At 42.4% G+C, this 27,970-nt stretch overlaps 1 protein-coding gene across 1 annotated transcript; it reads left to right on the top strand.

Moving 5' to 3' along the window:
* The first annotated feature begins 26 nt into the window (after nucleotides 1-26).
* fam53b (family with sequence similarity 53 member B) lies at nucleotides 27-27,970 on the top strand. The gene is made up of 5 exons (XM_034708084.1): nucleotides 27-235; nucleotides 13,197-13,435; nucleotides 14,278-14,338; nucleotides 18,889-19,640; nucleotides 26,847-27,970. The coding sequence occupies exons 2-5, from the start codon at nucleotides 13,346-13,348 to the stop codon at nucleotides 27,195-27,197; spliced, it is 1,254 nt and encodes a 417-aa protein (XP_034563975.1). The 5' UTR covers nucleotides 27-235; nucleotides 13,197-13,345; the 3' UTR covers nucleotides 27,198-27,970.

Genomic DNA, 27,970 nt, shown 5'->3' with positions numbered 1-27,970 from the left:
TATCGCCCGTGTATGTTGTCACAGGCTCATTAGCGTGCAGGCTTGGACAGTAGAGCACTGGGGTAATGTTGTAGTTTGCAGGAGCTGCCTAAAGCAGGACGTGAGGTGACCTGCTCGCTCCACTTCCTGCCTTGTTCTACATTTCTGCAGAAAGAAAAACACAGCATGGTCCAGCCAAAGTAAGCAGCAGCCCGGTGGTGTTGTTGGAGCTCCCGAGACTCTCACCGTGATGCTTGTAAGTTGTAGTTTTTGTAAGTTTTTGGTGCTAGCTAAACTTTAGGAAGTGTAAGCTAGTTTATAAAGTGGTGAGTGTGATGCTGCCTTGTGTTTTCAAAGTGTGAGACTCACAGGAAGACTTATTTTAAAGCTGACACATTTATAGGAAAGTGACTTTTTAGAGAGTAGTCTTCTTTGTTACTCCTAGTAGTTAGCTTAGCAGCTTTTCCTCATGGTTACAGCCTTATCTTTGTCGCCTGTGTCCTGTCTGGGGTGTTACTTGCTTAAAAGCTGCTTTATTATTCATTTATTATGCCTTTTATTCCAACCAGAGGACTTATGGAGACATCAATGGGGGGAAATGTACGGTGGACCTGAAGGACAAAATAAATGTACAAAAGATGAAACACACAAGTTGGAGACAAATTTACATTTTGGGAAACATTTTTACATTTTATAAAACAAAATTACATCAGCAAAACACTTTTACCAAGGCCAAATGAAATTTACATTTAAGAAAACAAATTTACATTTAAGGAAACAAATTTAGAAAAGATGAAACACTTTTCCAAAGTTGGAGACAAATTTACATTTTGGGAAACAATTTAACATTTTATAAAACAAAATTGACATTAGCAAAACAGTTTTACCAAGGCCAAAATAACTGTAAATTTAAGGATTTTTTTTTACATTTTATAAAACAAAATAACATCAGCAAAGGTCTTTTACCAAGGCCAAAACAAATTTAGATTTAAGGAAACATATTTAGAAAAGTAGAAACACTTTTACAAAGTTTGAGACAAATTTACAAACGACGGAGCAGTTTTACCATTTCTGAAACAAATTAACATTTCATTTTTACGGAAAGGGAATGTACCAAATACCAGAAGTGATCCGGAAGTGATCGAGTGAGCGGTCATTTAAGCCCCGTTTCCACCAAGCGGTTCAGTTCGGTTCGTCTCAGTACGGCACGCATTTTGTGGCGTTTCCATTGACTAAAACCGGGACAGGTCCCCAAATTATCGAGCCGTACTGTCCCACTTTTTGGTACCCCTCTGTTGGGGTGCCAGACTTACCGATCCGACCCCAGAAGGTGGAGCTAGAAACACTGCAGTTCGTTGATTGGTCGAAAGAATCGTCACTTCCCGTGCGACAGCGGTAATAAAGAACAACACATAACCCCGCCATGTTTAAATCTCCAGTGGACTTCGGGAAGTTGTTCCTCTTTGTTTACAGTTTCGTGTTTTTCTTCTTCGTTGCATTTATTAGCGGGGTACACTATGTCGCGCTGTCATGACGTCACGCTATTATGTAGCTGACGCGGCTATCGGCATCCGGCTTACACGCCGCCTACCAAGTAGGGCACGGTTGGATATGGAAACGCAAACAGGATCAGGCGTTACCGATCCAACCCCGTACCAAACTTTACTGATCCATACCAGACTGCTTGGTGGAAACGAGTCTTTAAGTTTGTTTTGATGGAGAGAAACCAAACGGAGATGGACATGGTGTACATATTAGGACATCCTCGGTTCTCAGAGAGAGGTGTCAGACCTCAGCTGAAAAAGCATCATATCTCCTCAAAACCTTCATCATGTGTCAGAATTCAGATGAAACGGCCTCAGACCACATAGCCTCAGGCTAAATGGAGTCAGGCTAAAAGGAGTCAGACTCAATGGTAAAAGTGTTCCGTCGTTTGTAAAATTGTCTCCAGCTTTGTAAAAGTGTTTCATCTTTTGTAAATTTGTTTCCTTAAATGTGAATTTGTTTTGTCCTTCAGGGCCACCGTAGAAATGTCACAAGGGAGGCTGATTTAAAACAATGTCAATAAACTTTGTGAATCGATAACATAAATACAACATGTCAAGCTAAGAAAAAGATCACTGGTACTTACTACTTTCCATGTCGGTATCATCCATTCATCCATTCACCTTTTACATATAAGTCTAGAAAGTATGGCTGGCTTGTTTTGCCCAAACTCATCCAGAATAGTTGGCAGAGTGATCAAAACTCCCATGATGCTTGCAAAGAGAAACAACCCTCCTTGGATCAAACGCATTTTATGTGAATTGGTCAGCTTTGAAGCACAAACACTCAGATCACTAAGTGGGGGTTTCACCCATGCATGGTGAGATAAGTGCTTAGGTACTTTAATAGCCAATGGGTGCACAGCTCAACACTTGATGCCACATCATTTGGTGGCAGGGATACTTCATCCTCCTTTTAATGTATGTTACAGTTTGTGCCGTTGCAGAGGAATGTTGTCTTATCTCTATCTAGCTAACCTTCCCCTCAGGTATGAAGACACGGCTGGCTGACATACAATCCAGCAGATTCTGCAATTTGTGCTCTGTGGGATCATAAACACAGGAGCTTGTTAAACCTGAACTCCTCAGAGTGTCCCTTGGCCATGAGTCTGCTTAAGTTCACAAGTGGCTTAACCATGCATAAATTACAAGCATAAAAGGAGAGAAAGGAGAGATTGAATGTGAGGGTATCATTTTACTTTCTGTGCATGTATATTTCATTTTTCACATCAGCTCCTTCTGGCCTTTCAGTCGAGTTCAAAATCCTGTTTGCTCTGTAGCCTGCGTGTAACATTCTGTGAGCTCCCGTCACACCACTTTCTTTGCCAAACTCATTTCCCTTTCATGAGGGATTTTGGAAAAGGGGGTTTAAGGGACTGTTTGTGCTGGTTACTTGGGCAAGCTCAGTTTTCAGGGCCTTTTTTTTCTCTGAAACTGAGAGGCATCCACCTGGAGGGCTGGCAAGCTCATCTGAAAAACTGTTGAACAGCTTTAGCTGAAGTACAAAAGAGGCTTCCTATCAGAGTTTGCAGATGATTCCTCTTTCACTCTTAGTATATCAGAGAGAAAATAGTGACGTTGTAAGACTCTCTCTGTTCCTGTGCATTGTAAAGCCATTGTTGTGACATTGTTTATCCGAGGCAAAAAATGGTTCCCTTGCTTTGTCATGATGCTTCGTGAATGCATATATGGTCAGTGTGGGGGATGGATGAATTCCTGCATATAAAACCTTGAGTTGCTCTTTCCCTTCCATTCTTAATTTGGATTGTTAGTTTTACAGGGTTGCATTCACTAGATGTGACTTTCCTCATATGGGACTATTAAAATGCAATGTGATTCTGCCGTGAGAGTTGGAATATGTCGCTTTGTAATTAAAAGATTTGGCATTCAAGTGGACAACACGTCTCTCCCTCTCCAGACAGGTGTGTTGAAAGCCTCGATTACAACGCTCAACAAAGCTCTTGTTCCGGACAAATATATACAGTGCGAGTGATTATGTATGAGATAATTAAACAGCAGGCCTGCTTGAAAACGTAGGCCTCCTTGGCTGCCATGCATAGCCATGCTGAGCCTTTGTGTTTATGGTAAGTGGGCAGCTGCATGCTTGTGGGACCTTGGCTGTACCCCAGGCCCTCTACTGAGCCTGATAACCAACTATTGAAGCCTCCCAGCCATGCTCATTTCTGACTATTCACTGCCTGCTTTAAATGTAGAGTGTGCCTCCTGTTTGACATCCCCTTAATTTCTGTGAACACGCAGACAGCTGTGGACTAGCCGGCAGCCTACAATGAGTTTTCATACAGTTCTTTTCAGGGAGGCAGCCGTTGCAAAGCGCGGTGGCACCTGCCCTTTGTGGCAACAAATTAATGACGGCACCATAAAAGACAGTTTTGTGTGTTAACTAGGGACGTGCGTGTTTGGTCTGCTAAACTATAAACCGTTACCCTCGCCAGTCTGCACCAGATGTACTAGTCTTTTAAACATCATTTATAACTTTATTAATGTGGGCCAGATATGTTGCTCATATGTTGTGTTGTGCCACCACTAGCAGGGGCTGTAGCTCCAGTTGGATGACTACTTTCTTGCAAGTCTTACTGTATAGTGAGCAGGTTGTCAAGTGAAATAGAATCCCAACAGGGTGAGAAAAGACCCTCTGTTTAGTATTTCATTCACAATAATCTAAACATTAGCGTGCTTTACTGTAATAAATCACATTTAACATAACATTTTCATTCATGTTAAAGCTGAATCCGGGGATGTTTGCTAGTTCACACCAGAATTACAAGTCGGTAAAAAAAACAACTTGTTAACATTTTTATTATTATAGGCCGGAAAAGCCTGTCATCTCTTTGTCTAAGCCAGGGGCGTCAAACTCATTTCAGTTCAGGGGCCACAAACAGCCCAAGTTGATCTCAAGTGGGCCGGACCAGTAAAATCACAACAAAATAACCTGTAAATAACGACTACTTCAAATGTTTCCCTTTTAGCCCAAAAAAAGTACAAGTACATTCTAAAAATGTTCACATTACATGGACTATCTTTTTACATAGTCTCATAGTCAGGACAAATACGATGTTCTTTAAGCACTGAAACCTGCTGCGAACACACCAAGCACACAGGTTTCCCAGTCACCTGACACAGTAGTGCTAGTGTTAGTAGTGAAGGAGCGCACCTATGATGCACCCACATGTATGGTAAGCACATGCATGATATGAGGCTCCTTCCGAAAATAGTGGATCCACCGCTTCTACATACGTAAACTCTAGTGTTGAATGGATCTTGAAGAGCTCTAAAAAGTCTAAGAAATTCAACCTGATTATGCAAACTGCAAATATTATTTTTCCCCCGCCATAGAATAAAAGTCCTGGAGCGCCATTCAGGTGCACTCCATCAGCCGTTTGATTGTACGCACCCCCTAGAGGACACATTTGAAACAGCAGTTACTTATTGAAAAATTGCAGTAAATGTCTTCTCTGCAATTTTTCAATTTGCGAAGTCATCCCGAGGGCCGGATTGGAACCTCTTGTGGGCTGGTTTTGGCCCGCGGGCCGTATGTTTTACTCCCTGATCTAAGCTATAGCATCAGTAGCTTCCAGCTGATGATGGCTACCATCCAATTGTAAACAAGTACAGATGTCAGATGGCATCTAAGTTACGAAGCATAACAAACTCAGGCATGTGACTGTTAACCTGCAGCGAGGATCGAAGGCTGGTGATGCTAGCTCTGCCGACGTAGCCGCATTGTGTAAATGTGACCTAGTTTACTCGCAGACTGTGATCCCATATTCAGCCGTGGCACATAAACTGCTAATTTTTTAGTATTTTGTCGGAGGGTTTCCTCCCCTTTAGACTAGTTGGCTAGTCAGAATTTATATTTCTGTTCAAACGGCTAGCAAATAAGCATTCTTAACAGATGCAGAAAATAACAGCAGCATCTGTATAACTTCCTCCTCTTGCCTGTAACTTTTCTGTTGGCATTTTCTTCTCACTCAACCAGTCCTGCAACCCTGCTCAAGCCCATACAAAGTTGAGGTTTGTGGTTGCTGTGTCTGTGTTCTACAATTTGCTTGACACATTTTGCACTATCACTTACTAGTTTTTTGCTGTGCCTCGTCTTCTTTTCCCTGCAAGTGACTGATCAGATATTAACCACACATCTAAAGTTTTGTGCTCTCCTAATAAATTGAGAGTATTATTAAAAATACCCATCAGATGTTCACTGATGCTATCGGGAGAGAATGTATTTGCCACATTGTCAACAGGCAGAGGTGAAATCATAGATTAAGTAAATATGCCCGTCTCTATTCTGCAGATTGATTTGATATGACGTGTGTGATGTGGTTGTCCCTGGCGTTGCTCTTGCTATGCAGAATCATTAAGCATTGTATCGGGGTTCCGACCAATCAGAATCAAGTATATTTCACACAGCTGGGGGATTAGTATGAAAGCAGATTAGTAATTCTTGCCTTTTAGACCAGAAGATTGGTTGGAATTTAAGCTTTGGGACATTGAATCATCACAGTGAAAATATTGCATGGTTGTGCAAAAAAAGAACTGGTTTGTCATTGAATTATCAGACCTTCAAAAGCCTTGTCTGCTTTTTACGACATGCTCTGTCAACATACACCCTCCATTAGGACATGTGAACCTGCAGAGTCCAAATAAGGATCCTGTGCAAGCCGTGACACTCAAAGAATTATGCCAATAGCTTGGGGAAACAATCTTTTCTGAAACATGCATATTTTCTCAGAGGGAATCTTTCAGTGCAAAGGGACAGCTCAACTTTTTACCCAGCATTCCTTTCGCAAGCAACACGGGGGGAAGAAGAGTAGCACAAATCCCTCAAGTTGGGCCGTCTCAGGTGCTCAGCAGATGCTCGGATTACAGAGACGGCCACAATCCTGGGATTGTTGAGGGAAGGACACAGATCTGACCGCCATGCAAAGTGGGATGTCAAATGAGGAATGTCAAAAAATGGAAATGATTGACATCAGAGCGTTTTTGTGAAGTTTGTGTCCCAATGCACAAATGAAAGCATGAATGACGACTAGGGGTGGGAATTGATAAAATGTTATCAATGTCAATGCCATTTTGGATTCTGCTTATCGATCCAATTCTTTATCAATTCTCCTAACGATTCCTGAGTATTTTTTTGAGGGGAAAGAAAGTAGTTCTACACAGTCTTCCGCACCAAAAGGAACCATTTTATTTTTTCCAAAATCATGTCTGCACAAGACTGAACATGAACATATCGAACTTGAACATACTGAACAATAGGTGGACCTCATTCTCGGTCACATGAGTCCGGATCTGGACCCTTGAGCCTGGAAAAAAGTGCTTTGACGTGGCGTGGCGTGACGGGAGTGGCGTGGCGTGATGTGGCGTGACGGGTGTGGCGTGACGTGACGGGATGGACGTGGCGTGACGTGACATGGTGTTGCGTATCGGGACGTGGTGTGGCGTAACGTGACGTGACGTGACATGATGTCATGCTGGGAAGTGAATCGCTAAGAAGAATCAATTACATTTGAGGTTTCACAATTCCGATGGAATTGATCAATTGGAACCGGTTCTAAGTCAGATCTGTTTTTCGATTCCCACCCCTAATGACGACCTCTTAACAGATTGATACAATTTTGTTGAATTGCCTGTACAAGTTGCAAAAATGCTGTCAGACAATGTTGTTTTCCACCAGCTGTCTAAGTGCTATAAAATGGATTAGTATTAGCTCTAATTGTCAGTCAGACACAAAGCTGCCAAATCCTTATGTAATGTTGGCCTAACCAGTGGGATTACAGTCTGAGCAATGTATGGAAAAGCTGCTCTAATTGGGAAACACAGCTTTGATGGGCGAGCACAGTTCAGACTCTTATTGTAACGGCTAAGCTGACACTTTTTTAGTCTTCTTGGACTTTACTGCAAATTGAAGACTAAAAGAAATGTAATTTACTATAAAGTGCTCCCACATCAAATGTTATACAAGAAATAGGACAAGTTCTGCTCATGCTTGGACGTTGAGTTGTCTCTAAAGCAGGCCTCGGCTTTACCCATGACCCAATCTACCCTGTGGTTTCCTCTCTCAGCCTATCTTGCGCTCTTCTAGGACGTGCGATAGTTCGCTATTTCTGACACCCCCGAAGTAGCGGTGCTTGAAAGGCTTCTTCAGTGACCACAAAGGATGTGTGGCGTCCCATCAAGGCCCGTCCATGGCACAGTTGTTGTCGCTGCAGACTTTTTTTTTCTGCAGTCATCGCATGTGATGGAAAGCCATGTCTGAGGGGAAATGCCGTATACAACGTTCTTCCCCCCCCCTTCTCAGAGATTAGACTTCTCAGTTGTCACGGTGGCTGCTGCCCCAGCCCAGATAAAGAGCTATCGGGGCCGCAGAAGCAGAAAAGCTCCCACTGATTCCAGATAACGACGGCATCATTATGGAGGTGATTCAGGGTTTTGAAGAAAAAAAAAAAGGGGGGTTTCACTCAAATTGTGGATGCATCTTTTTGACAGTTTAAAGCTGCACTTCTGAAGCTAGCAGTGCATTAAGTACGAGGTGAGTGCATTCAATAAGAAGTGCAAGTCGGGCTTAAATTTGCTCTACAGCTTTGTCTGTACACGAAAAAGCAGGCTCTCCATTCACAAACTGTCAAGGGTGCTCTTCAAAGGCTGTGGGGCTAGGCCAGGCTTTAATAATTGTGTGTTCAACTTATGTCATGGAGCTGAGGAATGTTTATGATTATGTTATAAACCTCGCCCATTTAAGGCACTCACAACAGATTTATTAGGGTATAAACGTAATGCCTGAACACAAGAAAGATTGATCGATTGTCAAATTTCTGTTACGTAGAGTTATGGATGTGGATTAGAGTCCAGAGTGTCAGGACTGAGCTCACTTAACCCATTAACAGGCGTTTTTCGACCGCAGGAACTTTACCCCGGAACTAGGGACTTTACCCCTGAACTACATGTGTTTCGACCGGAGGAACAAGGGTCTAAATTTAGTTCAGGGGTCAATAAAAAGCCCCTGCTTGGCGGGGTAGTTCTTTTCAAAGGTCCTGGGACTTTCGGTTGAACATAACAGTGTTTGTTGAGTTTACACAATTGTTGAAACACAGAAGGAGTTCCTGGGAATGTATCCTAAGGTGCATTTCGACCAAGAGTTCCAGGGTCTTCTAGTCCCCATTGTTGTCTACGTTTTGACCGCGGGGTCCCTGGTAGATTGTGCAAATCAGGCCAGTGACATTGGGAGAAAAAAATAATATTTTGAAATCTTAATAAATAATTAAACTACACGCATTCCCAGGAACTCCCTCTGTGTTTCAACAACTGTGTAAACTCCACAAACACTGTAACGGTTAACCGAAAGTCCCAGGACCTTTGAAAAGTACTACCCCCCTAGCGAGGGCTTTTCACGGAGGAGATTATCTACCCCTGAACTAAATTTAGACCCTGGTTCCTCCGGTCGAAATGCACGTAGTTCAGGGGTAAAGTTCCTGTGGTTGAAAAACGCCTCTAGTTTAGTTTTTTATTAAGATTTCAAAATATTATTTAATATAGTTTTTTTTCTACATACGTCACTGGCCTGATTTGCACAATCTACCCAGGACTTCAGCTTGCAGTCGAAACACAGACCCAATGGGGGGCACAGGAACCTTTTAGTTCCTGGGAAAGTAGTTCTGGGGGCTAAAAGACCCTGCAACTCTTGGTCGAAATGCACCTATTCTTAGCAAAGTAAAACATCCCACTGTTTTTTTTTGTTTAACTTAACTCCACTTTGCCAATTAGATTTCTCCAGACGAGGCTTTTTCTTTCTGTGTCAATGCCATCTGCATTCATCACAGCACCATTAAGGGTAATATAACTGCATCCTCTACACCAGAAAGTCCCTCGATGCCTCTGCTGTGAAACACAGACTGCTGTAGTTAATGGTCACACACTGTACAAGCCCATTTCCAAGCTTTGATCAGCTTTCTTTGCTGCTTTGAGTCCTCAAGTTAAAGCTGCCGGACGTCCTTGAACCTCTCTCGGTAAAAACATCCTCGTGTTGAAGCTGTTTTCCTGACGTGATAAGTGTTAGTAATGGAAATCATATGCTGAATGCAAACACCTCCTCCTCTTGTATGTCAGCTCCTTCAGGGTCTTGTGATGCTGCATACGCCTCTCTCTCTCTCTCTCTACACACACACACACACACACACACACACACACACACACACACACACACACACACACACACACACACACTACCCCATCACCCACTACCTCTGATGTCGCCTCTTTTGTTTCCCACGGTGTCTCATCTTCTGCACAGAGCCCTCTTTTGTCTCACGTACACTGTATCTTCTTGTCCCCCCTCTTTTTTTTGTGCTTGCAGTTGTCCTGTCATTCAAACAGACAGACCCCCTCTGACCTCGCAGGCATCCTCACACCGTCTTCTGCCCCCCCCCCCCCCCCCAGCTGTGTTTGGATTCCCTACCCCAGCTAACTGAGAACTTTCTGTAACGATTACCTAGATTTACATCTGTGGCTAATCAGCTGTTTCACTGTAACCGTGGTGCAGCACTAATGCGAGGAGGGTTGTTTTGATAACCGCAAGGTCAGCTATTCTCAGCCAGCCCCTGAGTATTCAATTACACAACTTTGACTTTGCTCTACTCCTCTCTGTGCGCTCCAGTGTGGAACACTTTGAGGAAACTCACTCACTCAGATGACTGATAATCCTCCACATGGACAGACAAGAACAAAACAAGGTATAGAGTTCATGTTTTGGTGACAAGGTCGCAGGGAAGTGAACTTACAAACCAGCATATGAGACGTCGGCGGCGCCTTGCGAATTAAAGTAGAGTGGTGATGTCGGCTCACTCGAATGAGACTTTCATCTTCAACTTTTGTTGATGTTGAACAAGTTTGAAACAAGAGTGCCAGAGTGGAGAATTACAGTAACTTGGATACCAAAGAGTTGAAGTTTCTGTACTTTGAGTGCTTGTGAGATTAACTTGATGGTTCATCTGAGTAATCCACCAAAAATCTGATGTTTAAGCATCAAATTCCCAATCCCTGCTAACTTGACAGGTGCCTCTGAACTTAATCCTTACCCTTAATGAAGCACATCTGCTCTACAAGGCCTGGTTACAGTAGAAATCCTCTCAAACTAAAACCACTGGGGACTAACCATAGACTACGAAATATGGACGTAGTATCCATGACATCTGTTTCTGAAGCGCTGTTGTGAGGCCAACCGTCGGCGGCAGCCATATTGCTGCTATTGAGTGATTGTGACGTAAAGAGGCGGAGTTAGAGCCTCCTAGCAAACAGCTACAGTGTTCCCTCCTGTCAATCAAGTCAGCTGTGCCTCTCTTTGGAGACTCGTAATCTCAATATCTTTTAAATTGCTGCGTTAGAAAAAAAATTCACCCCCCTGCAGCGTGTGCTGATCGAGAAATTAGCTATCCAGACTACCCTCATCTTTTGTACCAGGCTGTAAACATGTTTATTTCTGCTGTAAAGATCGTCTTATTTGAATTGGTGTGTATGTGGTTTCCAGTACTTCTGGATCCAGCCTCAAGAGGATCCTTGATAAACTGTAGTTTTTAGCACTTCTGCATTGGACTCGTATTTTTAGACCGGAGGTTGCCACTTGGGACTAACCCACTTCTCTGGTGCAATATTCCAGAAAATCCACCACTCTAGTCAACTCTACTTCTCATCAGCAAACTTCAAATTGCAAGCACCCAAAAGTACTGTAACACACATTGACTATTTAGAATGCTCCACCTTGATGGACTCTGGTGGAGCCAAGGAATCCCTATCAGGCTGGTAGAGTGAAGGGACTGACATCACACTCTGTTCAGGAACCAAAACACGCATTTGACTGAAAAATGAAACGCCAAAGATCCCTCAGGTTGGTCCACAGTAGAACAGATTCAAGAGTTTATTTGAAGCAGACGCTCATCTAATGGAGAGTTCGGTGACTCTCGTGTCAGTATTCGCCACTTTAATCTCACCCGTCTACCTCAACTCTGCTAGTCCAGTGAAAAATACTGCAGAAGGCTGCATTAGTCAACAGAGCTGTAAATCAAGCATCTTTTTAATAGGGGTGTAATGATTCTTTTTAACAACGATTCTGTACGTGTCATGATTTGTGGTTGCTGATACAGTTAAAGGACGATATTGGTCATTTAGAACGATACAATTCAATTGATTTAGTAACTTTTTAGCCAAAAATTCAACCAGTGTAACTGTGAAGTAAACACCTTGATACTGGACAGTCCTAGATTCCTGTTGTTGCCGTGATGTTTTTCACCCAAATTGAGTTTTAGACTCGTCTCTGACTAAACATGCTGGTGAGGCCTGAGGCTTCTGCAGAGCTGATGTTACCTTGCGGGAACGCTGCAAAAGGTGCCTGGACGGTCGACGTTGTGTGAAATCCCATGGCACCTTAGTAGGTGGTTGGATAGATTTGTCGTGTTGCCATGGTTCTTTACTTGACCTTTACATATCCTACAAACAGCGAGCGACTTATTTAGAACATCTCTGTCTTTGCAAAAGCCAAAGTGTTTCCACAAGCTGGGCCGCAATGATGGCTTGATAATTTCTTGCACGCCGCCTTCTCCTCTGTCATCCGCCATGCTATGTTTTGTTGTCTGCTGGCGCGTGGCAATGACGTCACAGACAGGCAGCCTGTATTGAGTAACGTTTAACGTCTTTATCATTAAAAGTGCAAAAAAAACACATCCATAAAAAGTCTGCCGTGCTTAAATCTGATGTGTTATTTCCTAGTATCAATACAATCGATGTATCACCTTTTAAAACAATGTTAGATCGATATGTGTCGTCCAGAAGGCCAACTTGCCGAGGACAGATCAATGTAGTCGGATCATAGGAATATAAATCGATACATCGATGTAGTAGATGAATCGTTACACCCCTTCTTTTTAACATGAAATAACTATTGATAGGAAGCATGTTTTATAATGGAGGAGGCAGGTTTTATGACCTATACTGCAGCCAGCCACCAGAGAGAGCTCTGAAAATGATGGCCTCACAGAATTGTTGTTGTGTCCATTCTACATGCAGTCAATAATAAAACAACTCAACGTTCATCACGTCTTTGTTCTTTCATAATGATGAAAGAATGTAACATTGGTGTCACAGTGTGTGATCTCACTTTGTGTTAAGGCGGAAGCACAAGCTAACCACACAGCTTGACATATACACACTCTCAGACACACACATAAACACACACACACACACACACACACACACACACAGCTTTGTCTCGCCTCCGCCAGCTCACAGTGACATTTTCATTCTTGTTACTACCTTCAATGCGGGCACACTGGTGGGATGATTTGGGATGACATCACACATCTGAGACATTTGTATTGGAAGCAGGGGCATGGACATTGTGACTTGAATCTGCTAAATGAAAAGTTGAGAAACTAGTTAAATACTCTAACCAGCATGAGTGTATGTAGTAACTAACTGCTGTGAATCCAGCCCTCGCCCTCCATGAACCCTAAAGAGAGAGCATTTGGGTTTGCGTGTTTCAAGGCTTGAACCCGAGGGATCTGTTCTGCCCAATCCAGCTGGGGTTGTTCTCTGCTTATATGGTCCACAGAATGTCAGAAATGTACTGAATTCTAATCCGGTGCTCATCCCTGTGTGTCCGCTCAGGATCGGGCCGAAGAGTGAAGCACATTCCTGCAGGAGTTCGAGGCCTGCTGTCTTAAGCTTTAACCAGAAACCGGCCCCTGCTCGCACCGTATCCCCGCCAAGATGGCCGCCAGCTTTTCCTGCCCTCACTGGAACCACCTGGGACAAGGATGTGTGTTGCCATGGTGATCATATTCAAGAAAACACTGGAAAAGAAGGGCGCCGACGATGTAACCTCCAAAAGTACAGATTTGGGCCAGGTGAGAGGTGGCTTTCTACTTGTGTAAGCGTTTTCTGTGTGAAATGTGTCATCTTTTTTTTTATGAGGAGCTGCGCCAACAGGCGTCATTGGTGCCGCTCTAAATCCAGAAACTTGTGCCAGCTCACTTTTACATTTTCCTATTTTCATTCAACTGTAATAAGTCCTCAAACTTGACTTTTACCTTCCCCTGGCTTCCCCTGGGTCACATTCATCGGAAAATTCACACACGTTCCCTCCACGACTGTCGGGAAGTGAAGCCAAAAGAAGTATTTGGATGTTTAAGATTTGTAAAAAGGGGGATGTTTATTCTACAATCAGCAATAACTGCATCATAATAGCTGCCGGTTGTTATCAGCAGTGTGTTTGTCATCTAGTATTTGAATTCCCTGCGCTCCATTTATTTCACTAAAAACGACAATGGGGTGTTTTAGTTTCACTTGGCTGAGAAACTCGGACTCATTTTGTAATCAGCACACAGGGCAGTAGAAAGCCTCTCTGTGAGCACGGAGTCAGAAACCCCCCTGACTAATGTGGACTGTGTTTGCACTCTCAGCCTCGTGAAATGAAGTCACCATTTTTTAAGGCGGAGTGTCAATCAGAGGCATTTACAGTGGAGTTCTCTCTGTTGACGGGTTGTACTTAGTCCTCATTAGCCAAAAATGTGTTACAGCATTCACCCAAGGGACGAGTAAGACGCACAGAAAATATGACACTAGTCTTTTATTGTGGATTTATTCTGTTTAAACTTCTTGCACTTCTTTTCATGTCAAGCTTTTTAAGGTCCTTTCTAGTTTTTTTGGCTCGCTGACCTGATCTGGATCTCTCTTTGCATTTCTGCAGTTCCAGTTCCAGGCACAGACCATGACCCAGGGGACTGCACTTTTCTCTTGTGGACTCATGGGTAAGAGTCTGCCATTTTTCATGTTGTTATAAGAGTGATAATAAAAACCCAAAGTAGCAATTTAGTAGCAGTAAAACTTTTGGGGTTGCAGTTGAAAAAAATGTCAAATATGGAATTGATTAAAGTTATAGACACCAAAACAAAGTTCTTTTCAACAGTGATGCATAGTCCTGTTATTCGACAGCAACAAAGACTTAAAATAGATTTACATTTCTACATAAAATGACAGAATGTGTTGTTGTGTGGCCAGAGTTTGGTTCTCATGGAGAGCAAAAAGTTACAGGACACACTGGGCTGTAATGCAATTTCCAAACCCATCAGCAGTCAGTGAACAGTCCACTTTTCGATGCTGTGTTTCAACACCACCTCCATTCTTGTTAGTTTGACTGTAACAGCATGAAAATGGCAAAGAATGGAAAAGAAAATCCTTCATCACTCACCACCGGCTACACCCAAAGCTAGCTTTGTAGTCAAGTCAGCAAACCTTGAGTCTGAGTTGAGTCTGATGTCTGCATTGTTCAAGTCCTAGTCGAGTTTGAGTCACCAAAGAAAAATTAGAGTCAAGCCCAGTGAGATACATTTTTGGGGGGTTACATTTGAGGACTAACTGCCAAGGCACTTCATAGCTAAACAAAAAGAAAGAGATAAAACTTTCACATTTTTCAAACAGTCTATTTTTAGGTCTCGTAATCCCAGTTGTTGTGCACAATGCTTCGGTGCCGACTTTTTGAAACATCAAATAAGGAACGCAGTAAAAGGCATCACTCATCACCACATCCAGTTAACCAACTCTGTTTCTCATAGCAGGAGTTGAAGCTCGTCCTCTCTCACCTGCCTGCTACTAGATTTGTAAATCCAGTCCAGTCCAAGCTTGAGCTTGTACCTGTCTATTCTTAAACTGTCCTTTACATACCATACATCAGGGCGATTCAATTAAAAATTTGGTCGGGCCGGATTTTCAGACTAAGGACACAAGCTGGGCCGGACAATTTTAGCAGACTGAGCAAAGTTAACCATTTAAAAGAAAAACAAATAGATAAGATAACAAACACACTGGATGTTTATTAACGTATTGCCACATCCAAAAGGGCATTAACCCAATAAAAGAGCAGCACTTAAACTAAACCTATGCTGAAACACTGCTTCTTTAAATCTTACTTTTCAAACACATAACTTCAACACATTTTTACAGGTAAATACAAGCACATGTTAAAGTGCAGATTAGGAACACACCATCTTTTGTTTTGGTCACATCTGAAAGTGCATAAATGAATTTTTGTAAGAACTTGTCAGTGTTAGTAAAAGATGTTTTTCTTGCCGGACCCAAGTCACAATCACTCGGCAGTTGCTTTCGGGATGCTAATTGAACAGGGCTGCCATACATGTTGCTCTGCTCTTGCTTGCAATTACTGTAAAATCTTATAAATCAAATTAATGATTGATGGCTATTCTCTATGCATTCTGGCAGTAACTGCTGCTGAATAAGATCAACATCTGTTAACACGCATGCAAGTAAACATGCGTGTCAACCCTGGCTTGAAACTGAATACATTTTTAGGGCTTAAGACAAAAAAAAACACCTAGTTTGAGTCCAAGACCGAGGCTTCAGTGCTCGAGTACAAGTCAAGTCACCTGTCCTGAAAATCAGGGCTTGAGTCCTAGTTGTAGATTCAAGTACAACAACACTGCCTGAAGCCCCAAAGGATAAATATTGTGTCAGATAACACCCAATGGGTTCCAATATTTGAGGAACCCCTACCTTTGCTATGACTAATACAGTAGAGCAACATATGAAGGCCCCATGTGTCATCTTGTGATTAATTTCTCAATTTCCTCCACTCCCACACCATTACCTTTCTTTTTTTAAAGCCTCTATTTGCAGCCAAAGTCACTAACTTCCCATCCCAGCCTAGTCATGTACCTTCAGCTGTCTTCAGCAGCACGCAGGGGCAAGAAAACGCCACGTGTTGGGGCGACAGCAGTTGTTTGGGGGGGGTGCTTCTCTTTTTTGTAACATTTCTGAGAAATTATTGGCAGCAAGCCGGCCTCTGCCGCATCTGGTCTGCGGTCACACAGCATTATGTGGAACATGTCTGACAGGTGTTTCTGCCAAGATGAATGTGCGTTAATGACTGTGCGCTAGTGGCTTATCTTTGGCAGGGGATCTCATGGCACTCCTGCGCGCTCCAACGCTGCAGACAGGTGTGTTGTCCTGCAGTTGGAAATATGGTGCTGACTATAAAGGCTTGTAACCTTAGCTTACCCTGCGTTATGAGTAAGTGTGTTTACAGTCTTTGTGTTGTAAGATTAAATGGCATTCTGTCCTCGGGTAACTTGGCATAGGAGTGCGTAAGACTGGCAGAACACATCAACCCCAGTAGGTGTTGTTAACACTGCCCTTTGTTCCTCACCCTGCGCGTGTACTGCACATGGTATTTTGGGGATTTTATCTCTGGCGCAGAAGAATAGACTTTGTGCATACCAGGAGTGGGCAGTGGCTTCGACGTTCAGTATCTGACTCAGAGTTGACTGACCAGTTCAGTTGGCTGACCCATTCAGTGACTCAAGGGAGTTTCTGTTGTGGCAATAACAGGTGTTTTTTTCTGGGCCCTGGTGTGGAGTCAGCTAGTTATGACACATGATCTGATACAGATTCAATCAGATCCAAACAAAAACAACAACAACATTTTAGTGTGGTGTTTATGATGGGTTATTCACATGTTATCAAGCTCCAGCAAAGACAAAGTCTGATAGAGTCAGTGAGCTCTGTTCCCTTTCCCAATAAGCCGTGCTCACACTGTGACACTAAAGCAGTGCCTGGAGGACAGGGTTTATTTTTAGTGCCAATTACGCAAAGCAGCGAGTAGTGTCAATACAAAGTACACATGCTGGCATCAACGCACTGACCTAGACTGGAACAGAGTCAGGGGAGTTATCTGTGTTAGGGCTGCCGAACATGACCTCTCATGACCATGGACCCTTGGCACGAAAAACTGTTTTATCTCCCCTTAACTCGGGCCAATTACTTCTCAAAGATTCATGCCGAAAGTCCTTCTTATGTAGTTTTTTGTTCTTCCTGTGATCACCTTGACATGTGTTTAGGGCTGCCACAAACGATTAGTTTGATAATCAACTAGTCACCGATTATTTTTGTGATTAGTCGACGAATCGGATCATACGTAAATTGCAGCTTGTCGCACCAGCATGCAGCTGCTCTTATATAACCATCACTCGTTTCCAGCTTAAAGTGTTTAAGGTATGTGCTAACTAAAAATAAAGACAATTAAGATGATAGTTCATTCCACTTTTAATGAACTTTGCAGCTTGTAGCAGCATTTCTGACATTTTTTAATGTGATAGTGCAAAATAAAATGAAGGCACAACTCTGGCCTTAAACATTTTTAGCTGTAAATGTTTAGTGCGTGGTAAAATGGAACCAAAAACTATGCACTATGTATAGTTGCACTATGAATACTAAGTAAATAGCTCACTGTTGACGTTAATGTTAGCAGCTAACTAGCCAATTAGCTTACAGAGAAGTCTGTTCCTCTTTGTCAGAAATTGAATCAGCCACGACGTGCTTCCTTTTCAGATGCTCGTGCATCGCTGTCGTACTGCCATGGAAGGCAAGTTCTGCCTTGCAGATTTTGCATTGTACATTGTTTTCTTTTGTTTTGGAAAAATGCTCCCAAACTTTCGAGCTCCTTAGCCGGCTAGCCATGCTACTGTTTGGGCATAACTTTTCCGGTGACATCACGGCTGACCTCGATTACTATTACAGCGCATGTGTGTCAAGGACAGAAAGGCAGACAAGACAGCAAAAAGTACAGCGGCAGTTTCAAGAGAAAAACAAAGCTTCAACAAATAAACAATGTAGTCTATTATTAAATTAGTCATCAATGTCATTGTGACTAGTCGACTAATCTTGGCATGTGTTCTCAAAAAGTAAGCCATTATCTAATTTCAAAGCCTTCAAGTTAAGAGTTAATTTGCATTCTCATGCCGGGTGCCAAATGAATAGATGTAAATAAATTAAGCTAGGCTAACACTTTGGTTTGAAGTGTCGTACAAATAAGTCCATAAAAAGTCTGGGAACATAAATTAAAGTGCAAAGACGAATGATGAACGAGCTGGCTAACAGGGGACACATGCGATTTCTAAACGTCCTGTTGTTAAAAAAATGTCTCCCGTGAGTCACAGAAAAATAATAAAACAAACAGAAGAGTCACTGTCGGGCCACAAGGTTCACAGGTTCAACAGAATGAGAACGTCACACAGAGCCAAACAGAAAACCCTGAGTTCATTCAGAGTGGACTCCGAGACACATGCGCACAAATGTGCTCGCATATTTCCCAAACAGGCAGAATGTATTTGTGAAAAGACAAAGGATTACAGTCAAAATCACCAACTAATCATCACTATTTTTCACTTTGCCAGATCTCAGGGGTCTTAGTATGCAAATATTTCTCCTCAGGTAGGTCTCGTCTGTCGTCTCTGCTTTAAAGACTTTGATTAAAATGGTCCCGGTCTTTTTTCTTGTCTCCCTTCAGAGACAAGCCGCTGGCACGAGGTGGGTCACAGCTGCTCCATCGGGCAGAGGCCGGTTGGCACCAGCCTGGAGAGCCTGTGGGACGTCCTGCCAGAGGTGCACAAGACTTCAGCCGCCTGGGATTGGGATGTGGGCTCTACCTCGAGCACGATCACCAGCCTGCTGCAAGACCTCAACCTGACAGAGGCTGCGTCTTCACACTCCACCGCTCCCCCCAGCAAGCGGCAGTGTCGGTCCCTGTCCTGCTCAGACGAGCTGGGTGGCTGCCGCTCCGCCTGGCGTCCTCAGAGCTCCCGCGTGTGGACAACTGTGGAGAAGAGGAGGTGCCACAGCGGCGGAAGCGTCCAGCGTGGGGGTGTTACGAACTCTGTGCTGGGGTTCCCGGCCATGCAGCGCAGCTCCAGCTTCAGCCTGCCCGCCCGCTCCAACACCTTAGAGCTGCCCTGCTTCTCCCAGCGTCCCCAATGCCCATCGGCCTTCTCCAACCTGACGCCCTCCTCCTCCGCGCCCCTGTCGTCCGAGCCCCTCTACCTCTCTCACGAACAGATCTGCCTCCCTGAGCCTCGTGGACCCTCGCCTCCCAGCTCCCCGGACTCCACCCCGGAACTGGAGCGCCGTGGCGGACAGGGAGGCCTTGCAAGAAGTCGCTCGCAACCATGCGTCCTGAACGACAAAAAGATTGGGGTGAAGCGCAGACGACCAGCTGACACACACAAACAGAGGCCCTCTTTGGACCTGGCCAAGATGACACAGGTTGGTACTGAACAGATCACACTTTATCAAACTAAATCAGGATTATAGAGTGGCATCCAACTCTGGAATCTACCCGTTTGTCTTTAATCTAAGGTGTGTTTATCTGTGAAAATCCACTTGGTATAAACAGTGTATAAAACAGCTTTTAATATTACACTTAGAATGAATCAGAAGCAATTATGTGGCTTTATTTATTAGTTGAACCAGCAGCCCTCTTATGTGATCCCAAAGATCACAGTCTGCAGCATGGGACCAGACCCCTCAGGAAACAGTCGTGCCAGCTGGAAGCTCCGCTCACATTAGCTGGTTATATTCTGCTGTTGTGGCAATCTGCCCCTTCCATGTTGGATAAACAAACACTTCCAAAGAAGGTCACGCCATTGTGTCTGTTCTCCCTCAGCACACCTCAAAGTGTTTCTGCAGGCGCTGTCATTAAACAGCCGCCATCCATCCATTCACGCGGGCCCGTTCTGGGTCACATTTTTCGATGTGGGTGTGTGGATTTTTTTGCACTTAAAAATAGACGGCACCAAGCAAAATAAGATTGCCCTTTTCATGTGGGAAAAAAAGGATGATTCGATCAAGGCATGAGTTTAGGAGTCAAGTCAGCAGATCAGATGAGCTTGATCTCACAAAAGCAATGATCTTATCAAAGTCACCAGCCTGAGAGGATCCTCTATCTTAAGTCAACCAGGCACAACCCTGGCAGGCACTCACCCTCTCTGCCCATCAACCACACACACACACACATAGTAGAATATCACACAAACGGTGACTGCATAAACACAGAGCTGCCCCCCCTCCCCCCCTTACAGAGGAAGTCACATGGAGTTCATCTGTGTCTTAACAACGGCGCTGCTGTGTCACGACTAGCTGACGCCACACACACACACACACATGCTTCAAACATAGATGAGGTCAGCGTGTAGAGAAGGGCCTGAGGCAACGCCACTGACAATATTTTCACAGAGGAGCATCAGGGTGCTGCGATTGTTAGTGCTGGACAAAGCCTTTGAAACATAAAAAAGCTGTTAGATATAATAAATTCTTTCTCTTTTTTTTTTATTCGCTAATTAATTTTGCTACTTTTTCAATTTCTGCCTCAAAAACGTTTGAAAAGCTACTTTTATGTTTATTTTTTTTTAAGGTGATTTAAATTGAATGCCCTCTTCATTCAGACTTCTGCTTCAGGCTGCATGAAACATGGACGTAGTCTTGCTATCTTAGCTGGTTTTTCGCTTGGTTTTACTTGTTTTTTTGTGATTCTTAGTTGAATTTCCGTTTCTTCTAGACTAGCGTTGTGCACATTTAGAGGACTAAACTGTTCAACGTAGTCATATTTGCTAGTTGGCACCATTCCTAGTCAGCTAAACAAATTATAAATACTTTTATCACTGAAGCCCTGACATGCTGTTCATATGTTGTCTAAGTTGCAATTCAGCCACTGCCACTAGCCAGGGCTGAAGCTCCAGTGTATGGTGGCTGCCATAATGCTATATTGCTCTACTAGCCAGATGTAAACCAACCAGATGACAGATGGCACCTTGTAGCACAGGGTGGTTTGGCAGTATTTTGAATTAGAGAATGTTGATAAAGTTTTAAAGTAACCAGCACAGGCATGTGGAAGTTAACGTGCAAGGAGGACTGAAGGCAGGTGGTGCTAGCTCTGCTATTGTTAGCCACACTCTGCCAACCTATTTGACATTGTTTATCCACAGACTGTTATAAATTGTGCTTATTTTTTGACTGTTTTCTTACCTTTACACTTGTTGGTAAGTCAAAATTGTAATTTTTAAATGACTATGAAATAAAGTCACTCTGGGACCTGTCCTAGACTGTCAGTAGCAAATACCGTAAGAGATCTTTAAATTGTCACCTAGATTTTGGGGAACTTACAATCAAAGGTTGTTTTCAAGCTTTTCTGACATTGCAAACAATAGTTTAATCAATCAAAATGTTGTTTCCCCCAAGTTGCAGGAAATAATGTTGGAAGAGATGTTCAGTCAGGGAGGGAAACTAAAACTTACTTCACACTCTCTCACTCAACACACTTATCGTGTGTAGATTCTGTCGAATGCATCTTCGTATCAATATTCAAAGTCACCTTACTATTCAGAGATTGCTCACAGTGCTGAGTGTGTCTCTGTAGTGTCCTCACACACACACACACACACACACACACACACACACACAGAGCGGTGTAGTTTACTCTGGGCTCGCTGGGGCTCCATGACTGTCAGGAAGTAGAGCAGCTGTGGCAGAGGTTATGGATCGTCGCACTGAGGAGATGCATGTTGGGTAAAGAGATATTGATTTCTGTAAATTCAGCTCAGTGGGTGGATCGCTGCCACAGCCAGACCTCATGAGCAATTGATCAGCTTTTATTGACGGAGAGTCAAGGTCAGTATGGATGAGGAGACTTTCTGCTCACTTCTCAATTTCATTTGAAGAGGAGTGATGGAGGCAGAGCAACATGGATGGATACAGGCAGCATGGATTCATGACCCTCACTGTAGTGTCATAAGGGGTTTGTCTGCCTGAAACTCTTCCTCTGTCTGAGCTATATTCAGTTTACTTAATGTCAATGGAACTTTTTTTTATACTTTAGTCCAGACTGCTCTTGGCCTTATCAGTTTTCTCCCATGCTCTGGGCCAGAGGCCTGACGGTTCAGCCTGAAGTGCTAATGCAGAAGGCAGCAATGTGACACTGGCCTGGTGCTGACAAATGTACCCGCTCGACCAGTGCCAAGAAAAACAGCAGGGCCCCATTTGATCTACTGCGGCTGCCCGGTGTGGAGACCTTTCTCACCGCTGTCAGGTCACAGACATAGATCATAACTTTACATATGACACTTCTGCACCACCTTATTCAGAGCTTGAGCTGGTTTTGATCTCTCTGTCTGCAGATCTAAGGCTGTGATTGGTGGATCAGTAGATAAACCGGTGAAGCTTTTTCAGCAATAGAAGATCTCTGTAAAGCATTTCTGGTCATTTGTGCAAACTCCACAAACACCGTTACGTTCAACCGAAAGTTCCAAGACCTTTTGAAAAGTGCTGACCCAAGCAGGGGCTTTTCAGGGGGGAGATTCTCTACCCCTGAACTAAATTTAGACCCTTGTTCCTCCGGTCGAAACACATGTAGTTCAGGGGTAAAGTCCCTAGTTCCGGGGTAAAGTTCCTGCGGTGGAAAAGCACCTATAGATTACTCAAAAATCTTTGATGGATGGCAAAACAGTTGTAAAAATACTAACACTCCCATCAGCCCCATCTATGCTGTATTTTTTCATGCTTAAAGCTCCTGGGAGGAACTTTCAATTTTTGCGCCTCCTGTGGACAAAGTGGTACTTCTTACAACTTTTGTCCTGGACGTATGAAAGTCGTGTTTTCTTACAAAAAAATCTCGTCCTGCTTTCCTTTAACAGTTAAACACAGCACTCACTGAGTATGTGCTGATGTGAAAGAACAAAAAAAGGCCTGACACCCACCCCCTCACAGCGGTTACTTACAGCCACTCCAATTTACAACATAGAAATCACCAGTCTCATCATTGATGGTCTTGATTTCCTTATAAGGTCATAAAAAGGCATTACTGTTAATTTTGGTCTATTTCATAACAAGTCAAAAACTCCTTACAGGAGCTTTAAATTCAGGTGCTTACTTTCTTTATTAAAGGGGCATTTAGTGCAACCAGCTACATTTTATATCAACTCTCAGCTGAAACTATATTTGATACATTTATTTATGGACTTTTTATGGAAAAATTATATTTTTTAATTTATGAAAAATAACATCAGCTGACTGAATTCAAGATGGAAAATAAAATCTAAGTGTTACAGTGTATTAATGTATTGATTGGAAAACTGATTTAATTATCCATATATGATGTATCTTTTCACCACTGGTTAGCTTCATACATGCTGAACATTAGCCCATTAGAACTGTTATAAGATATACTTCATTTGATCCCCCATTGGGGAAATTATTTTGTTACAGCAGCTTACAACATGGGACAGGGGAATAAAACAATGTACTTACATAGGTAAAAATATAATAACAATAATAATAGTAATGATAAAATAAAATAGAATAAAAAATTATATCAAATATTACAGATATATACACACTATGTACACTTCTATCTGATGAATAGATAGTGATGTAAGTTATTGCACAGATAATTGCACCAGGTTATTAAAAAAAACATGCACAGTATCTGTCTCAGTTAATAAAGATATAAAAAAATATATAAGCAACTGAAAATAATTCAGAACTATTGTTTTGAACTAAAAAATCTATCAATTGGAGATAATTTATTGCTTCTTTTTTATTATGAATGTGTTTAAGTATTATTTTTTCTTCAATTTAATGATTGAAACAAAGATTTAATTCTATTGGATATGCAACAGCAAATGTATAAGTTATTAGTAAGTCAATTATGAAATAAAAGTGCCATAACTATTTGGTCCATACCTGTTCAATGGGACAATTTGAAAGTTTGTAGTTGATCCTCAAAGACACTTCTTGCACATGAATCATAGGGTGGTCATTTTTCTTCATTTTCTACCATTTCATATTCGGACCAACATACCGAACCACATAAAGTGTAGCTTAATCTTTAACCTATCAATTGGTCACAGTTGTAGTTCAGACATTTGGCTGTGAGCTCCGTCTCCAACAGTCCCATGCCTGTTAGTTATTACGTAAGCTCACAAGTGACAGGAGGTCTCACAGAGGCCTTATTCTCCTGCGTCCTCCTGCTCTCACACGGCACTGCCCGGGCATGAGGCAGCTGTCCTGCCTCCTCCACATTAGCTGGATAAGCCTGTCATAAAGCCCCCCAACTCCAGCAAGCACAGCTGTCACAGGACCCGCCTGCAGCAGTGCTGGCACATGTGGATGTAGCCTGAGGAAGTTTTCCCCAGATGTATGTGTTCATTGTGCGGTGCCAGTGAAAGGCCAGCAGAGTCAAAAGGCTTACATGAGTGATGTATGCCTAAAGGCTATCTGGCCACTCTGTGACGAGGTTCAGGTCCCAAAGCTGTACTCGTCCAGCGACCAGTTGCTCCAGTATGTGAGGCATGCTAAAATTATACCGTTCAATCGTTTGTATTTTTTTTTTGTTATAGTGGTTTCTGCTCAGTGTCCAGCTCTGACCTCACCAACTCACACACACATGCTATGAGTACAGTAGAAGGATTGTTTCCTTCTGATGGCTGTATGCCTTTTAGTTTTTGTGCCCTTGTTGGGACATGGTTCTGGGTCCAAAATGAAGGAAATGTGTTTAGAATTCCTTTCCCAATATGTCACCATAATTAAAGCTACCAGACCAAAGGTTTTACAAATACGTTTAAAGCTACTCCGAGGAACGCTTGTTCTGTGTCGATTTTTGTGCCCCTGTGGACAAAGTGGTAAATCCGCCCCCATCCCATATATATATATATATATATATATATATATATATATATATATATATATATATACATATACATATATACATATATACATATATATATATATATATACAGCTGTTTTGGCAGCAAGCTGTTAATCACCTTGTTTTACACTTGACCAATCTTCTATGCTCTCCTTTGCTGTAGTAGCACATTAAGAGGCATCGCTATTACAGTCAGTCATCAGCAGCTAAAACTGCTCACTGTAGCTTTAAGTGAATGCATGCATCCTATTCTATGCTGCTTAAAAAAAAAAACCCTTCATGTTGTTCAAATTTCATATCTATTATTACTAAACCCTGATGTGTAGGACTAGATCTGCAAAATATCCATGTGTATTAATTAAATGTGCCAAATTCTCAGAAATTCTCATATATTTTGTATGTTTTATACAGTTTAGTGTCTTATATATTTATTTTTTAAACATATGTTTTAAATTCAAAATGTTTAAAAGTATGTACAGAATGTATCAACATGTACAGAAAACACATCGGCAGAATATTATACATATAAAACGAATACAGAAAAAGTAAAAATAAATACATGAATAGGGGTAACGCATAAATTGTACATTTTCAGAAAGTTTTAGACAAAACCTTAAAATAAATAAAATGACATTGAAAATAATAATAATGATAGTGTCTCTATTTTAAGGTCAAAGGGGATTAGTGCCGCATTAGAGGGGAACATGTTTTTTAATTGTAGGATGCAGTCATTAGTATGGGAAGAGTCAATAATACAAGAAAACAGTTGTATGAGAAAATTCACAATATTACAAAACTAAAAAAAAAAAATTCAGTTGTACATTTATGAGACTAAGTTTAAAAATGTACTTGAATAAATTCTAAATATTTGAAAAAAGTTGAAATATTGATTTAGTGGTAAGAGAAAAGTAATACATTTCCAAGAATAAAAGATGCCATATTTTAAGAATGAGGTCATAATTTTACGAGAGTAAGGCCTTCAGAGAAAACCAGTCACACATTACGAGAATTAAGTCGTTAACATATAAAGATAAAGTTGTAAATTTAATGAATGAACTCTGTTTGACTCCATGGTTAGCCTGTCTCTTATTTTGAAGGGGGATATTAGCAGAGCAGCGAGCTATCTGCATTAAAATGAGGAACATGGAGCATCTTTAACCAAATACTTGATTTTTTTGGCGAATCAGCACCACATGGTCAAAAGTAGCAAGACTCGGGGTGCTGGTGGCCCAGTGGTCTAAGCGCCCCATGTATAGAGGCTATAGTCCTCGTTGCAGAGGTTGCTGGTTCGACTCCCAGCCGGTCGACCGATCACTGCATGTCTTCCCACTCTCTACTCCCCACATTTCCTGTCTCTCTTCAGCTGTCCTGTCAATAAAGGCAAAAATGCCCCAGAATGTAACTTGAAAAAATAAAAGTATCAGGACTCTGAAAACATTGTACAAAAAGAGTACAACTTAACAACAACTAACTTTAGGGCAGGCAGCTTTAACATTCCCCTTTAACACAAAGGCGAGCTACAGACTGAAACTTCTCTTTATTGATATATTATTACGACTTAATCCTCAAACATATAAAAAAAGTTCTCAATGTCTTTTTTGATCCTTCTAAATGTGGCCCTAAAACTCTGCCCTGTCTTTGAATGTAATTGAGTGTTCTTATATAGTTTCTCTCAGTCTCCATGAGCTGTAAACAAAAACGCCATTGTACCTGTACTGTCCCATACCTGCACAAACAGCAGTTAACATCTACTCTATTCTGCTTTATTACAGAAACTTCGGAATTTCCACAGCCTGAGCTGTCCTGGAATCACCGGCGAGGACATCTGTGAGTCGCACCAGAGCCTCTTCACTCTCAGGAGCCCCGCTCAGTCTGACACGGACGACTCTAACGGCTTTGAGTGCAATCAGCCTCGGACCAAAGAGGGGCAGACCACCGGGAAAATGTCATCAGATCGTACTATTGAAGAAGCGGACTGGACCTCTTCAGACTACGGCGACCTCACGCCCGGGACGACTAACGGGAAGGACAGTGAGCCTCTGTGGGCGGGGCTCTGTAGCATGAGGAAGGACGTGTATCAGCTCGGAGGGGAGCTGGACATTGAGCAAATTGAGAGGAACTGAGCTTGACCGTCTTCCTCTCATGTGGAAGCTTATGTAGCAGACTTTAAATGTATCTCCAGATGGTACAGGAAACAGTACTGATAGTCTTAAGGACAAAGCAAGTGGAAAGCAAACGCCACGAGCGAGACTTCACTTGTTTGTTTTTCTCAAGGAGGGACTGAGCAGACCCCTAGTCAGCTAAAAGCTCAACTTTTTGAGACTTTGTGTCAGAAGCTCCTCCTTCACTGTGGCGAATCTCAACTGTGTCTCAGGAGAACAAGGAAGTCTGGGAAGAAGAATTCAGGTGGAGAGAAATGACCTTATGAATAAAGATATTAAGGTTGGGCCCAGAGACTGGGGTCTTTAGCATTTCTGTGTAACCCTGATCACCTTCCTTGTACTACATTTGTAGAGAATTCACAGCAGGTTTGTACGAATTCTCCACACTAGAACAAGCTCCTGTCTCTTTGACCCTTCGTCAGTCGTACGTCGGTCCACGATGGACAGAAAAGGAGACTACTTTGAGAGCTACTGTTAGCAAAGCCTCTTTCACTCTTAAATGAGCAACAAGCTGCACGCACACACAGCCTGTAAAGTGTATGGAAGAGCTTAACATTTCACACAGTAACATCAGGCTTCTCTTTGACATCAATGCCCCTGTTTATTGGAGAGAAGCTATGTGATGCTAATAGCGTTAATATTCTTTCTTTTTACGATTTGTAACTACAAAGTTATGTAAAACATGAGCATATTTCTATAAGAATAAAGCACAGTGTTAATTGTGTCATTTGAAA

This window comes from Notolabrus celidotus, chromosome 18, assembly GCF_009762535.1.
Source record: "Notolabrus celidotus isolate fNotCel1 chromosome 18, fNotCel1.pri, whole genome shotgun sequence".
Classification (NCBI taxonomy): Eukaryota; Metazoa; Chordata; class Actinopteri; order Labriformes; family Labridae; genus Notolabrus; species Notolabrus celidotus.
Note: the sequence above shows the minus strand (reverse complement) of the source record. Positions and strands in the feature narration are given on the sequence as shown.